This window comes from Staurois parvus, unplaced genomic scaffold (genome assembly GCF_062004578.1).
Source record: "Staurois parvus isolate SC_StPar_1 unplaced genomic scaffold, SC_StPar_1.0 ptg000483l, whole genome shotgun sequence".
In the NCBI taxonomy this organism is placed as follows: domain Eukaryota; kingdom Metazoa; phylum Chordata; class Amphibia; order Anura; family Ranidae; genus Staurois; species Staurois parvus.
Window position 1 is genome coordinate 660,398 of NW_028318279.1, and position 16,510 is coordinate 676,907.

The window sequence follows — 16,510 nt, forward strand, 5'->3', positions numbered from 1 at the left end:
AGCGCTGCAACTTTTCTCTTATTATGATTGTTTGAAGGTTTTTATTGTCTTTGGTGCTATAGCTGCTGATTTAAAGAGCGCTCACTTTTTCCCTATATTTCTATTGTGTTGGGGGGGTGCACTGGCGATTTGGTCACTCATGACGCTTTTCTTTGTCAGGAGTGACTGAAGAAGGAGCAACAGCTGGTTTCTGCTGGAGAGAGGATTCAGCTTTCTCCTCCCTCCTGCAGGGGGTGGCAGAGAATGGGCACTGAGACTGAGAACTCATCTAAGTCTCAGTGTGCGAGAGGAAGGAAGAGCCGTCTTCATTGCAGATGGCTGTGAGTACAACAGTGAAGGGGGTGGAGGCATAACTTTGATGTATGGGGATATACATTAAGCACCTCCTACAAATGCTTGATAAATTGAGATCTGGAGAATTTAGTGGTCAAGTTTACACTTCAAACTTGTATTCTTCAAACCATTTTTGAAGACTGTTTGTAGTGTGGCAGGGTAAATTATCATGCTGACAGAGGCAACTGCCATCAGGGAATATAATTTCCATGAAGGGGTGTACTTAGTCAACAACAATGTTTAGGTAGGTGGTACATATCAGGCAGGGGCGGACTGACAACTCATGGGGCCCTCGGGCAATAAGGGATCATGGGGCCCCTGTGTCCTTGCCCAAACTCAAAAAAGCCTATGAAAAAAGGTACCAGGGGCATCTCATGGGGCCCCCTACTGACCCCGGGCCCTGCTTCCACTGGCTTGTGTTCTTCCCATACTCTATCCTGGTGCCATCTCTTTCCACACACACCCAGCCATCTTCATGATAAAAAAAATGGGGTTCTTCAGAGCAGGCTACCATTTTCCTGGTGCACCATGGACCACTAATGAAGCAAGATCAAAAATGTGCAAATTCATGATCAAGAATAAGCTAGAAGTGTGTGAAGAAGTAACCATAGAAAGAGGTGTAGGACAGGGTTGTCTTAATGAAGGGGCACACCTGGGCACTGCCCAGGATCCCCAGGTGCATGGGGGGCCCATGATCAGGCCCAAGACAAAGGGGGAGTGGGTAGGTGCTGTGTTGGGGGGGGGGTGCACCAGCGATTTGGCCACTCGTGATACTCTTCTTTGACAGGAGTAACTGAAGAAGGAGCAACAGCTGGTTTCCACTGGAGAGAAGATTCAGCTTTCTCCTCCCTCCTGCAGGGGGTGGCAGAGAATGGGCACTGAGACTGGGAACACATCTCAGCCTCAGTGTGGGAGAAGAAGGAGGAGCTGTCTTCATTGCAGATGGCTGTGAGTACAACAGTGAAATGGGGTATAACGTTGATGTATGGGGACATCTGATCTATGGGGATACTGTAATGGGGAGCATCTGCTATAAGCGGACAACTGTGGAGAGGGACCCTGGCATTGTGGGGACACTGTGGTAGGAGATACCTGATGTATGGGGCACTGTGATGGGAGAAACTGGAGTAAGGGGACACTGTGATGGGGACACCTGATTTATGGGGCACTGTGATGGGGGAAACTGATGTAAGGGGAAACTTGATGTATGGGGAGATTGTGAAGGGGACACCTGATATATGGGGAGATTGTTATGGGGAACCTGATGTAAGGGGACACTGTGCCTCTACCCCTGATTTCTCGGTCAGGATCAATAGCACCACTATCAACCCATCCCTGCATGCCAGGGTGCTAGGGGTAACCTTGGATCCTGAACTATCCTTTCAGGCCCACATTCAATCCCTGAAAAATCATGCCACCTCAACCTCCGCAACATCTCCAGAATACGCCCCTTTATACCCAATGATACCACAAAGCTCCTAATTCACTCCCTGGTTATCTCTTGCCTTTGACTGCTGCAACTCCCTCCTCATTGGCTTACCTTTACATTTGCTATGCCCCCTCCAGTCCATTATGAATACTGCTTTCAGGCTCATCCACCTTACCAGCCGTTCAGTGTCCTCCACTCCTCTCTGCCAATCCCTCCACTGACTTTCATCACCAACCTGGTCTCAAAATATCAACCAAACCGCTCTCTTCAATCTTCCTAAGACCTTCTGCTCTCTAGTTTCCATGTCACCTCCTCCCATGCTCGCCTCCAGGACTTCTCCAGAGCTTCTCCCATCCTATGGAACTCCCTACCCCAATCTGTCCAACTAAATCCTAATCTATCTACCTTTAGACGATCCCTGAAAACCTTTCTCTTTAAAGAAGCCTATCCTGCTTATAATTAGTAAACTGCCTTTTATTTCCTCCATCAGCTCATCCCCCCACAGCTATTACCTTTGTATCACTCAACCCTTCCTCCTAGATTGTAAGCTCTAACGAGCCGGGCCCTCTGTTTCCTCTTGTACCAAATTGTATTGTAACTGGAATGTCTACCTTCATTTTGTAAAGTGCTGCACAAACTGTTGGCGCCATATAAATCCTGTATAATAATACAAATTTATTATAGAAATGGGGACACCTAATATATTAATTGGCTCCTGTCTAAATTGGCCCCAGGATGTGTATGTATGGATGAGAGTTAGGGACTTTAGATTGTACACCACTTGAGGGTTGGGGACTGATGTGAATGTACAATATAAATGTAAAGTGCTGAGTAAATTGATGGCGCTATATACATACCTATAATAATAATAAATAAATGTTTGGGAATACTGTGATGGGGACATCTGATATATGGGGAGATTTTGGTTGGAACACATGATGTATGGGAAGATTGTGATGGGGACACATGATGTATGGGAAGATTTTGATGGGGACACATGATGTATGGGAATATTGTGATGGGAACACATGATGTTTGGGAATACTGTGATGGGGACACATGATGTATGGGGAGATTGTGATGGGGACACATGATGTTTGGGAATACTGTGATGGGGACACATGATGTATGGGAAGATTGTGATGGGGACACCTGATGTATGGGGAGATTGTGGTGGGGACACATGATGTATGGGAATATTGTGATGGGGACACCTGATGTATGGGGAGATTGTGGTGGAGACACATGATGTATGGGAAGATTGTGATGGGGACATCTGATGAACAATATATGGGCACTGTGAAGGGGAAACCTGATGCAGGCTAGTAGGAGCCCAAGTTTCCCCTCTTTAACCAGGGGCTCATCATACTATTAAGATGGCACTGGTTTAGGCGTGGGAGTAGATCCAAGTGATTCTGTGTTATCATTTTCTGTTTAATGTGAAGATTAAAAAAAAAAATCTCAAGATTTGGTAGAACATTTCATGATCTTCAGTCCTGCCAGTGAAGTCCATTGAAGGGCTTTCTTTGCCCACTTTCATTTAAAATAATTTAAAAGTAAAGGATCCTCACATGAGGATTCCCACACAGGGGTTCATCTTCCGCACAGCAATCAGAAGCAAAAACACAGCCCCTGGCTATAAGGGAGCTCACCTCGGACTACACGGCTCTCTAGAACTCAGACTCCCAATACAGAACACAATGGTGTTCACACGCTGCTACTGTGACAACTGGAACTGTGTTGTCCTGTTCCAAAGAGACAAACAGCACCCCAGCCTAGTGCATTATCGCAAGGATAGATGAATGAAAAAGGATATAAACAGACTCACAAACAATGTCTGTGAACAGCAAGTCAGGCCACGGCCTCATGGTATGACGGTAAATCAGAACCAGCAGAATCAAATGCCAAGGGACACCATCCAGGATCCAAAAAGCGGCTTATGTGTTTCAAGTGTAAACCCGTATCCTCAGAGACAAATGATTTGGCTCTGAAGTAGAGGGTTTACCCTTGAAATGCGTAAGTCACTTTTTGGACCAAGGGCGACGTCCCTTTGGCATTAGATTCTTCTGGGTTTCACCCACCACTGTACCACAAGGCAGTGGCCTGACATGCTCCACACACACATTGTTTGTGATTTGTTTTTTTCATCAAGCTATCCTTGGGATAATGCACTAGGCTTGTGCCCTGTTTGTCTCTTTGCAGTTACTATTCAGACTATCCGAGCCATTTGAATGCAGCAAGGCTTTTTCATATCCCCTGGTGCTGTATCTATGCAAATATATGAATAGAGAAGAAGCAAGAAAGCGCTTCTAGTTGCAATAAGTCCAAAAGGTTTTAATAAAAACACACAGGAGTGATAAATCAACAGGCTCATCGATAGTACGTCTATGCGGGGCTCTTCTCACTGTATGTCAGCCTGCTGTAGCCCCCCCCCAACATGAGATGCCAAGATGGCTGCTGCTCTTCCAGGAATGCTGGAATGCATGCAAACCGGAAGTGACGTGGTTGTAGGGCGGTGACGCGTTTCGCAGCATGCTCCTTCTTCATCACAGAGCCCAAGGAGGAATGGAGCCACATAAATAGGAAAAAGGGCCAGGAAAAGGGCAGCACTGGAAATGAATATGTATACGCCCTTAGGGAGACCTGTTGGATTTATGCTTTGGATGTACTATCTCCTGGTGGTCTAAACGAGGACCTTGACATCAACACCATTATATAGAATCTATATTTATATTATATAACATCATTTATATTAATTCTATATGTGGTCTTTTCAGATTCTGCATTTACTGTACAAGTTATTTATAACGGGGGTTGGTTTTTTGGCTTTCAGCTCTAATTTATAGCCATCTTCCACAAGTAAGTACATACCATAGAAACTAAGGTCCAGTCCATTTTTGGTTATAATGGTAATTGTGGTTTATGTATTTATTTTTTCCCCCTATTCATGCTTTCTGTGGCACGTCCACTATAAGGTTTAGATGCCATATTATTATATCTATAATAATTTCATGACTAATGCACCATAGATAGGCTTGTCCACTCCTACTTCCACCATTACCGATCCATACCACTCCCCACCCCTTAACCAAATAAACTTTACAAAACACATGACACCATTTGGAGTAAAATGGCCAACATGGCCTTTTATTAACAACTTCACATTTTAAATACATCAACCATTCCTTATAACGGAAACCAAAGAATTGTTGTTGGTCTTCGAAGGCACCCCCAAGTTATCCAAAATGCACCTGCGGACAACCCTATACACTAGGCCTCCAGCCGCAACCATCCAGCTCGGAGACAACCATACTGTCCGCAGTGCAGCACCACCACCTTCCAGTTAAACCTCGGTTAACTGGGAATGTCCACCGGGCCCCCATACCACCGATGGGTCCCACACCATTGTTTTACCTTCCAAGATGAGAACCGCCTCCAAAGACCAACAACCGCCACAGCACGCTGGGTAAGCCCTTACCCATGCGTGCCACGCCACAAACGAACCACCCGTAGTATGCCGTCCTGCAGCTCCAGGGACCACAAATCCGTGCCCACCGCATTCAAATGCACTCCATCGCTTCGAAGGTACCGCCAAGTATCCACCTCCAACTCCACATGCCACACCACCACCATCCCCGGAAACTCCCGCCGCAACTGAAGAAAATCCAGCTTGACATCTCGAACCAGCTCCCGCATAGACCTACCCCCCAAATCGTTGCCACCTGCGTGAAGCACCAAAACATCCGGTGGTCTATCCAGCCGCACAAAACGCTGCACCTCTGGCATAACACAACTCCACAACATGCCCGACACACCTATCCAGCGGACACAAACCTCCCCTCTATCCAACCCCAGCTGCCTGCCATTGGGCCGCACATCAGCCCGCCTGGCACCCCAAAACACATAAGAGTGACTCAGGATCCACACCAGGCACAACACTCCACCTGAAAGAAAAGAAAACAATACCTCCAGAACAATACATCCCAGGGACAAGACCGCAACTACCTCCCACAACCCAAAACAAACAAACACAGGACCGCCCACTAATCCCGCAACAAATGCGGACGAACGTACAGGCGAAATCTCTGGGAATCCCACCTACCGATGCGCTTCACCACATCATCCGACAGCCCCCACCTGGCCGCCTCCATAGCAGCCCCAATACGAAACGAGTGCGAAGCATACAAAGACGCATCCAAACCAGCAGCCGTCAAACACCGTTGAAAAACTGCCACAAATTGAAAACGCGTTAAAGGGGATCCATCATTGTGCCTGAAAAAGGACCCCCGCCCCCCGGGCGACGGGACAAAAATTCCCAAACCGCCCGAACCGGGCACACCAGTGACCCTGGAAGAGCGAAAAAACGCACCCTCGCACCCCGTCCCAATTGGTCTGTCTTAGACCGACGAACTAGCACCTTCACCCATTCACCGGAGCACACAACCTCCTCCACCAATAACCCCCCAAGAACCGATTTGGACGGACTAACGAGCTCCCCTATCCGCAATGCCCCAAAAAATGCCACCGCAAAGGCAGCCCGAAATAAGCACACCTCAAAATCCGAAGAACACACAGTCTGCAAATGCTCAAACAAAGACCCCAACAACTCAAAGGACACTGGACGACGAGAATCCTTACAGCGATGAACCCTCCGGTAACCCCGTAGAGCCTGTCGAACCCAAAAATCTTTCGTGAAATCCCGACATCTCCCGCTCCAAACTCCGCACCAAGAAGAACACTGCCACACGCACCTCCGGCCCCCAAGGATCAATATCGACTCGTTGTAACAGATCCAGCCACTCCCGCCGGACCTTAGAGTATGCGGACCAAGTCGCCTCACTCACCGAACGCCGGATCCAGCCCGCAACGACTCCAAGGCAATCTCCCACAGCTGGTCAGGACAAGGAACCCCGTGTTGCTCCGCCGCCGGCGCCAACTCTCGGAATTTGTCCCACTGAAAGCGAGACAACGTGTCAGCCAAGGTGTTGTCAACCCAAGGGAGATGCACCGCATGGAGAAAAACATTCAGCTGCAAGCAGCGCAACACTGAATGGCGAAGCAAGGCCACCACCGGTCGTGAAGAAGCCGAGACCCGATTGATGACCTGAACCACCCCAAAATTGTCACAGTGAAAACGCACCTTTTGATTCCAAAAATTCTCCCCCCAAACCTCAACCGCCAACACCACTGGAAAAAGTTCCAACAGCACAAAGTTACGGAGAAAACTTGCCTCCCACCAGGAAGCCGGCCACAAGGCCGCACTCCACCGACCCCGGAAAAAAAACCCGTAGTCAAAATTGCTATCAGGGCCAGACATCCAAAGCGCCCGCCCGTTGAAAGAATTCAAAAAGGTGTGCCACAACTGCAAATCCTCCCGATGCTCCCGAGTCAGCCAAAGAAAATGAAAAGGGGAGGTAATCTCCGCCGTCGCCACCGCCAACCGGCGGCAAAACACTAGACCCATTGGCAGGATCCGACAAGCGAAATTAAGTTTTCCCAACAATGACTGCAAGGGCCGCAGCTGAATTTTTCGCTTACCCAGAACCGCACAAATTTCCCCCTGTAGGGCCAACAGCTTCTCTTCAGGCAGCCAGCACTCCATTGCGCCAGAATCCAAAACGATGCCCAAGAAAGTCATCACCGAAGCAGGGCCCTCCGTCTTATCAGCCGCCAAAGGAATCCCAAAACGTTCAGCAACGTGCTGCAATGTAGCAAGACCACGCACACCCTGGAAGCCGGCGGACCCACGCAAAGAAAATCATCCAAATAATGGATGACCGAATTCACCCCCGAAACATCCCGAACCACCCACTCCACGAACGAACTGAACTTCTCGAAAAACGCACAAGAGATAGAACACCCCATGGGTAAGCACTTATCAATGTAAAACGCGCCCTGCCAATGGCAACCCAAAAAACTAAAACTGTCCGGATGAACCGGCAACAGCCGGAACGCCGACTCAATATCCGATTTCGCCATGAGCGCTCCGTGCCCATACCGACGAACCCAGAAAACGTCCGCATCAAAGGACGTGTAAGACACCGAACACGACTCTGGATCTATAGCGTCATTCACCGACCCCCCCTTAGGGAAGGACAGGTGGTGAATTAACCGAAACGCATTCGGCTCTTTTTTGGGCATAACCCCCAAGGGAGAAACTACCAGATCCGAAAACAGAGCACAAGCAAACGGACCACCCATGCGTCCTAACCCCATTTCCTTCCGCAACTTAGCCGAAACCACCTCAGCATGCTGCAAGGCCGACCGTAAATTCCGAGCTAAGGGAGGAATCAAAGTCAAAGTACATGGGATGCGAAAACCCTCCGAAAACCCTGCCGCCAGCAGCACCGCTGCAGCCCAATCAGGATATCTATTTAAGAAAGGCCCCATCCTTTCCACCCTCACCGACGTCGATCCTCTTACCCGCATGCTCTCCAGGAAGGCCTCTACCCGCTTGAAACAGCGCGACAAAGGATGGGAGCCCCCGCACCCAGAACACTCGTGCTTAAACCGGCAAGACCCTCCAAAATGACAAGTGCCCTCTTGGAACTGCCAGCAGAAACCCCTACGCTTGGCGGCCGATTGTCCCGGGGAAAACGAACCACCGGCCCCGCCCTAAAAAAACGGACCGGGGCCCTCGCCGGCGTCATGAGCCGCATCCAGAGGCCAATGTCCTTATGGTCCCAAAGCAATGACGGGCGAACAGCCCTCCGCTGCCGAAACTGCTCCTCGTACCGAAGCCACGCAGACCCACCGTAAACCCTGTGAGCATCACTAATGGCGTCCAGGTAACAGAACAATGCCGAGCAATGCTGCAGAGCTTTTTCCCCAATGACACTGGCCATGATTGCGAAAGCCTGCAACCAATTCGCAAAGGTACGGGGGATAAAACGAAAACGCCGCTTCTCCGCTTCCTCCCGCCTACTGTCATCAACCCGGGACCCATCTAACGGAAAACGCTCCAAAGGCAAAAGCGTGAATATAGCCACATACTCCCCTTTCCAAATTTTCTCCCGTACGTCCGACTGTAAATGCGCACCCAAAGGGCCCTCAAAACACACATACACTTCCCCCTTGGCAGAGTCCGCCACGCCGACAGGTCCGGACACCCCCGAACCCTCCCCCAAAACTGCGGAGGGAACCGTAGAGCTCATAGCCCCGGACTCTGCGGTAACCACCCCTGTCCCATAACTAAGTGGAGAAGAGACCCCCAGGCCCCGCACCACCCCGCTTTCCTGTCCAGGAACCACAAGCCCATCCCCACCGGCCGGCGGGAGCCATGCAGAAGCAGGCTCAGGGGTCCTAACACCGCCCCACTCCAGCCGCCGCAACAAGTCCCGCAAACCTGAAATCACCTCTCCGAGACCCCCACCAAAACCCGACAGGGGAACGCCGCCAACTAACGCCACTGAGGCTGTGCCCACAGGGGCGGCCTGACTGCGCCCCAGCAGATCCCATAACGCAGAAGAAAAGGAGACAGACTCAGGAACAGATAACTCACCAGGCTGCCCAGGAGATGCCCCATCAGCCGCGCACCCCTGCTCCACCGTTGAAGAGCGGCCAGCTGTCGCCCCCGCATCGGGTTCTGACAGCTCGCTCTCCCACCTCTCTTCCACCTCTCGACATCTGGATGGCCTCCTGGTCCCAGGAGCCACGGGTCCCGCAGGGCTGTGCCGCTCCTGACTCCGTCTCCTGGCACCAGCCACGCTTGTCGCCGTCCCTGGGCTCCGTCCTGCAGCACAACCAGCTGCACTCCACCCAGTGCTGATCCTCTTCCTCTGTCTTCTTGGAGCTAGAGCTCCAGACTTCCCAGGGGGCCCGCCAGCCACATCAGGAGACAGCACGGCAGCCGCAGCCGAACGCCACCCACGCCGAGCACCCTGCCTGACAGGCACCATGTCAGCGGAGGAGCCGGTGACAGCACTTTCTCTTCTTCCTCCTCGCCACATGGGCGGGGGGAGGGGCTTCCTCACGAAACCCCACCCCCGAGCTCTGCCATTGCTGGGGATTCCTCTCGGCATCTCCGCTAGCAGAGGCAAGTGAGCGCCCTGCCAGCGGGGCCCCCAAGTCGGCGCTGAGCTCCTACAGGGGGTGGGGCCGGACTAAAGCGCTCCGGAGGCCTAGACCTCCGAGCACGTGGGCGCTCCCGCCCCCCTGCTGCTGATGACAAGCCCGGGTCTCCCAACAGATCAGAGACCCGGCCCTGCAGCCAGTCCATGCCCCTGTCTTCTGCTGCTTCCCGCAGCTGTGCCAAGATCCCCTCCATGCAGGTCTGATGGGTGGCAATATCAGGACCCAGCTAATGAAGCTCTGGTCCTTCCTCTCGTCCAGCTCCACTGACGCCCCCCCCACAGAACCCCCCACCCTAAGGTGCCACAGCCCCTCCTACACTCCACCTCTGCCAACCAGATCATCCCACTATCAACTCCCAACCCCCTGGAGCTAACTTTAACTCTTTCCGTTCCCCTTCACCACTCTGGGCCTAGTCATGTATGCCCTGCGCTATTTTTCATTCTTCCTTATCCGCTACGGGCATTTCTTGACTGTGAGGTCATTTTCTTTATTATATACCAGCACATCCATTCTATTTTGATCACTAGGCCGTGTTCCATCCCCCCCCTTGTTTTTCCCTACCTAAGTTATCCCATTGGTACATTATACTCTGGCTGAAATTTTATCTCTATCTTTATTTTTTTTCAATTAACTGCTAATGTGTTACTAACATATGTTTTAGATTTACAATCATGTGCAACTTTTGTATTGATCACTGTTGCTTTATGTACATTTTACCCATATATTGTAGCTGTCCATCTCACCTAAATGACATAATTACTTGTATTTTATAATATAGGATCCTAGTAAGATAAACACGTATTCTCCAACTTACTCTGTGCTGTAATCCATTTTGTTCAGATTTATTTCTCTTCATGTACATTCTGTGAAGAGCATGGGCCAGAACATTTACAGCCATCATCACACAGGCGGGCATATTTGTATAACGAGAAAATATTAATGACAAATCTGTTACCTTTGTACAAGGTTTTGCGGAAAAATTATACCTTGATTGGAAAATGTAATTTTTGTGTGAGTTTGGGGAAAGGCAGCGATACCCATAAATCCAAAAATCTTCCAGTATTGGGTCGGTTAGACAGTCGGAGATGTTGGCACCATCATCATAAATATTAATGCTTAAGTCTCCTCTTGGTTGCCACATAAACATGAAGCTGCAATTGAGTGGAGTCAAGTCATAGCTAATCATAATTCTTAATTTATTCCATGATTGTGGGAGAATAAATGTGATATTGTTTATAACAGAATGTATACCAGAAGCTAAATAAAAAAAGGTTATTGTAAAAGTTCCACATATTATGACAACCTCAGCTGATGATTCACTAACAGTTCTCCTTTTCTGAATATAAGGGGGTCTATCTGAAGTGAGTTGAATAATGTAATCTGTGCAGATCCCATGTAGTCTCATCATTTTACTCAGTTCCTGGGACTCATCATCACCACTGCCAACCCCTGATGATATTATTCCAACCCAGTTCCACCCAAAATGCTGCAAAATTTTAATAATAGCCGTGTAACGAGCCCCATCATCTGGTGTCATACGGAATAAAGTTGGAAAGCTTTTTCCATCACTCAGGCGACGGTCAGTGACTTGATAATTAATCTAGATGAAATGTTGGGAAATATTTTATTGGGTTGTTATTATTCAAACACTTTACATTGTTTCTGTGAATGCAGAACTTTCCTTATTCTCAATATGACAACATTCAGCACTTTATCTGCCATAGTCCTAATCCCGATAATCAGAGACTTCTGGGAAGTGTAAGCTGAAAGCAAAACTTTTCTACATCGTTAATCTGAGGATAAACTACAGGATCCCTGAGCGATCACTAAGGGGCAGGGGCATTTAAAAGAAAAAGCCTGGGAAGACAGTGGGGAGTTGGAGAGAGATTTTGGAAGTTGAAGGTGCAAGTGATAGTTTGTGCTGAGCCACGCTGTTCCAGACTGGACCAGACTGGAGCAGAGGAAGCACAGCTGCTGGAGGAACTGGAGAGATTACTGTCAAAACGAGGCCGCCTCTAGGAAACCTGTTGGATCAAGAAACTTGAGAGTTGCTGCCATCATAGCCACATCTTAAGGCCCCCCACTACCTGCCCCCCATTGACTCTACTGATCGCCACGCAAGGATTGGATGAGAGGATTCCTGGCACACATATCATCATATTCAGTTATAATCAGCTTGCTACCATTCAGGTTCTTCAAGTTTCAGACTGCCATCCTTCATTCTGCCATCGTAATCTCTGCTTGCAGGTTGCCACTGTAATTAATTAATGTTATTTCCTTAACCTGTCAGTGGTCATAAAGTTATGGCTGATCGGTGTTCAAAATTCTACTTTTTGCAAAACTTTGCTTGCAGGTTGCCAAACCGAATTAACCCCTTGTTCCCTGCTAAGCAAAGTGTGTTTCAAGTGACTACATCCACTTCTGTCCAAGCCATCTAATGAGGTTGCTGTCAGGGTCCTGTCCATGGCAGACGTTCTGGAAGATCTGGCATTTTTGTCAGTACCCTGCAAGGCCGCAGAAGCACACATCAGCCTCAGTTTGGTGCCAGATGGCCTTTATAAAGAGGCTCATCACTTCCTCAAGTTGCTGGATGATCTCCAGCTCCCCGTGCCCTGTTCCTGGTTCCTGTGATTTTGACCTGTGATTTCCTGTTACCGACTCGTCTTGCTCCTGGACCTGTCTACTCTGCTTAACCCCTGATCTGACCTCGGCTTGGCTTACGGATACTCTCTCTCTCTCTCGCTCCTCTGTGTATGACCTCGGCTATCCCATCTGACTATGTCTGCTCTGATTCCCACCTGTTACCTGATCTTGGCTTGAATCGGCTATCCAGTAAATTTCTAAATCCCCGAAGGGCTTGCATACCACGCACAGGCACCTCCTGTCTGCAGACCTATCTCTGTACATCAGCTTTGCTTCTGGGTGTGTCACCAACCAGCACTCCTAAAGGTGACCTGTGCCACTTTGGGCCTGACTCCCGCTGTCCCACTCTCAGGGGAGTCCGGAACTTAGCCGCAAAGGAAGCCCTTTCTCCATTGGCCTCCATCACCAGATATGTGATAGTTTCCTTTGTGGTTATTATCAAGCTTATCTTAGAGTCCATCAAGACCATAGAATCACTCCCTTAAAGTGACTTTGCTCACATCACATCTCAAGTTAAACTGGCCTACTGCTTCATATTCTAGACAGAGTGACTTTTTTCCAACAGCTACATATCTTAAATTAACTTCAGCCCACCGCTCCTCATTCTGAAGTGAAAGTTGTCAGCCACCTCACCTCACCTTACCTAAAGTGATTTGTGCCAACGAGTCTGTCTCTCAAAAGAGAAATATACTGTTCATCGCACTACCAAAAGAGACAGCACCTTGCATTGAGCACCAAAGCATGGTCCCAGCCAAGCCGACAGAAGAGCCAAAATTTCAGATTGTTTTATATTCAGAGTTTATTCTTTTTGGAGACACTGGTTGCAGGTGTTTTACTCAATTCTCAAGATTAAACTAAGACTCTCCTGACTGACGGCCTACAAGTGAGCTAGCCAGTCTAATTAAGCCATTAATTATTTGCAGTTGTCATATGATCTGCTGTGATTGGTCACAGCTATCACACGGTACCAGCAGCTGGCCAGTACAGTGATCTGTCATAGACACAGCCAATGACAGATTGCAACTGCAGCACAGCGTGGAGCATACCGGGAGGACGTCATGTGACGTCAACCCGGAACGACGAAAGCCCTGCTGGAAGTGTTTAACCAACATAGATATTATTAGTAATATAACCATTTTACTCACTGGGTTCAACACTTTCCCTAGATGTTAAGAGGACCTACAGGATAATAGGTTGTTGACAAGTACAGGCAGAAACCACAAATAGTATGGTATAAAAGTAAGATGTTTCCTTCAACCGTATATTACAGAAAGGGAAGAAGATGCACAATGTTATGACAAGTAGGTTGTCAGAAGTCAAATTATTCAGAACGACTTTAGAGCAACAAAAAAAAAAAAAAGAGAGACAGACAATTATAATGAAAGTGCAAGCCTTCCTACATTGGAAAGAATTTTAAATACCACAATACCACATTCTCAAAAAATTAGTCTCCCAGATTCAAACAGCACTACATCAAGGGTGGTAATAGTGTATCCAACCAACGTGTGAAATGCCTCAAAGGAGCCCAGCCGGGTCCACATACTGTATAAACCACAATAATTATGTATACATTTTAAAAGAGCAGACATCCCACCTCAACTACATTGCAATCACCATCCATCAAGAATCAGACCCAATATCTCCATGAAACCACACTACAAACCACACAGATGCCAGCGGGGCTATATACAGTATGTAATCATATATCCACCTTCTAACAATAGTAAATCCATCCACTCCAAAACACTCAATGCAACTTGTGCACACACACTTCCAATCATTCATATAGCCACACACAGGCACCCACAATACCCACAACTGCACCCAACCCTGTCCCAAAACGATGTTCATATGTGTGGCAACACACACACCTGCCCAAAGGACCCACCATTGGTAACATACACCATCCCTTACCCTGGCAAACACAAACACCTCTGAAACCCAGCCCTCCCCCTCCAACACACAGGCACCCACAATACCCACAACTGCACCCAACCCTGTCCCAAAACGATGTTCACATGTGTGGCAACACACACACCTGCCCAAAGGACCCACCATTGGTAACATACACCATCCTTTACCCTGGCAAACACAAACACCCCTGAAACCCAGCCCTCCCCCTCCAACACACAGGCACCCACAATACCCACAACTGCACCCAACCCTGTCCCAAAACGATGTTCATATGTGTGGCAACACACACACCTGCTCAAAGGACCCACCATTGGTAACATACAATTTCCATTAGCCGATCCCATGCTTGTGCTCATAGGCATGCACACCCGCCACTAGATTTGCACCTAATGAGCTATTTAAAAAGTTCTGCTGCTCTAGGACTTTGCATTCTGCTACTTGATACCTCTTTCTGTGCTTGATCTCCTGTTGCCGTCCTGATCCATCTGACTATGCTTGAATGGTGCATGAACCGACCCCTGGCTTGCTCTTGACTATGTCTCTGCTTGATCCACCTGTCTGTTTGCTTACCATTGCCAACCCCAGCTTGAATCTGACTAATCTTCTGCCTGCTACTCTGTTTCTGATGTGCCCGCTAGTGTGTGACCCAGCTTGCCTGACCCTGGTACCTTTTTCATAGGCTTTTTTGAGTTTGGGCAAGGACACAGGGGCCCCATAATCCCCTATTGCCCGGGGGCCCCATGAGTTGTCAGTCCGCCCCTGAGCACAAGGCCTTCAATGAAGGACAAGATGGTGTTGAAGATGAACAGGATGCCCCTTTTTGTCAAAAACAGAACAGAATGTGGATGCGGTGAGGTCTGGTTTCAACTGTGACTGACGGGAAATTGCCAAGGCAATTGTTCATGAAATCATGAACATGAGAAGAGTGTGCGGAAAACTTGTTCCAAAGAACTTGACACCTGATCAGAAGGAACGCTGTCAACTCATTTGCCAAGACCTGTTGGCCTGCTTGGAAAGAGAGCCTGATCTTTTGAGTTGAGTGATCACAGGAGATGAATCCTGAGTGTTTAAGTATGATCCCAAAATGAAGAAACAAAGTTCAAAATGGCACACACCCTCATCCCCTTACCCCAAGAAAGCTTGAATGAGCAAATCAAAAGTCAAATCAATGGTCATTGTTTTTTCTTTTATTCACATGGAATTGTCTATAAGGAATTTGTACCTACTGGTCAAACTGTGAATCAAAGATTTTACCTGGAAGTTCTTGGTCGCTTGAGACAAAGAGGTTTTTATGTGCATTCTGAGACCATCTCAACATGGATCCTTCATCATGACAATGCTCCAAGCCACAGTACTTTGGCTGTCAGAGAGTTTTTGGCTGAAAAACACATCAGGGTACTTCTACTTCTTCTAAAAGCCATTGTTTTGTTGAATTACTTGTATGTTATGGGTCATTGTTGCATGACCCAAACTATTGCATCACCCATCCTCTGCGGAGCTTCAGTTGGCGGACAGATGGTCGTACGTTTTCCTGCAAAATGTCTTGATAAACTCTGGAATTCATTTTCCCATCAATGACAACAATCCGTCCAGGCCCTGAGGCAGCAAACCAGCCCCAAACCATGATGCTCCCTCCGCCATGTTTTACAGTGGGGATGAGGTTTTGATGTTGGTGTGCTGTGCCTTTTTTTCTCCACACATAGTGTTGTGTGTTCTTCCCAAACAACTCAATCTTGGTTTCATCTGTCCACAGTATATTTTGCCAGTAGTGCTGTGGAACATCCAGGTGCTCTTTTGCAAACTTCAAACGTGCTGCAATATTCTTTTTGGACAGCAATGGCTTCCACCGTGGTGTCCTCCCATGTACTCCATTCTTGTTTAATGTTTTCCTTATTGTAGATGTGTCAACAAAAATGTTAGCTTGTGCCAGAGATTTCTGTAGGTCTTTAGCTGACACTCTGGGATTCTTCTTTACCTCATGCAGCATTCTGCGCTGTGCTCTTGCAGTCATTTTTACAGGACGACCACGCCTAGGGAGAGTAGCAACAGTGCTAAACTTTCTCCATTTGTAGACAGTCTGTCTTACCATGGACACATGAACATCAAGGCTCAAGGAGA

General features: G+C 48.3%; 1 protein-coding gene across 1 annotated transcript in view; it reads right to left on the reverse strand.

Moving 5' to 3' along the window:
- LOC149452309 (vomeronasal type-2 receptor 116-like) overlaps positions 1 to 15,691 on the reverse strand; it is a 46,944-nt gene extending 31,253 nt beyond the window's left edge. Inside the window, exons 1-2 of the mRNA XM_089689528.1 lie at positions 15,647 to 15,691; positions 10,650 to 11,435 (exon numbers count right to left, since the gene is read on the reverse strand). Coding sequence (XP_089545654.1) covers positions 10,650 to 11,435; positions 15,647 to 15,691 — 831 coding nt within the window. The remainder of the gene's footprint in view (positions 1 to 10,649; positions 11,436 to 15,646) is intronic.
- Positions 15,692 to 16,510: the final 819 nt, after the last annotated feature.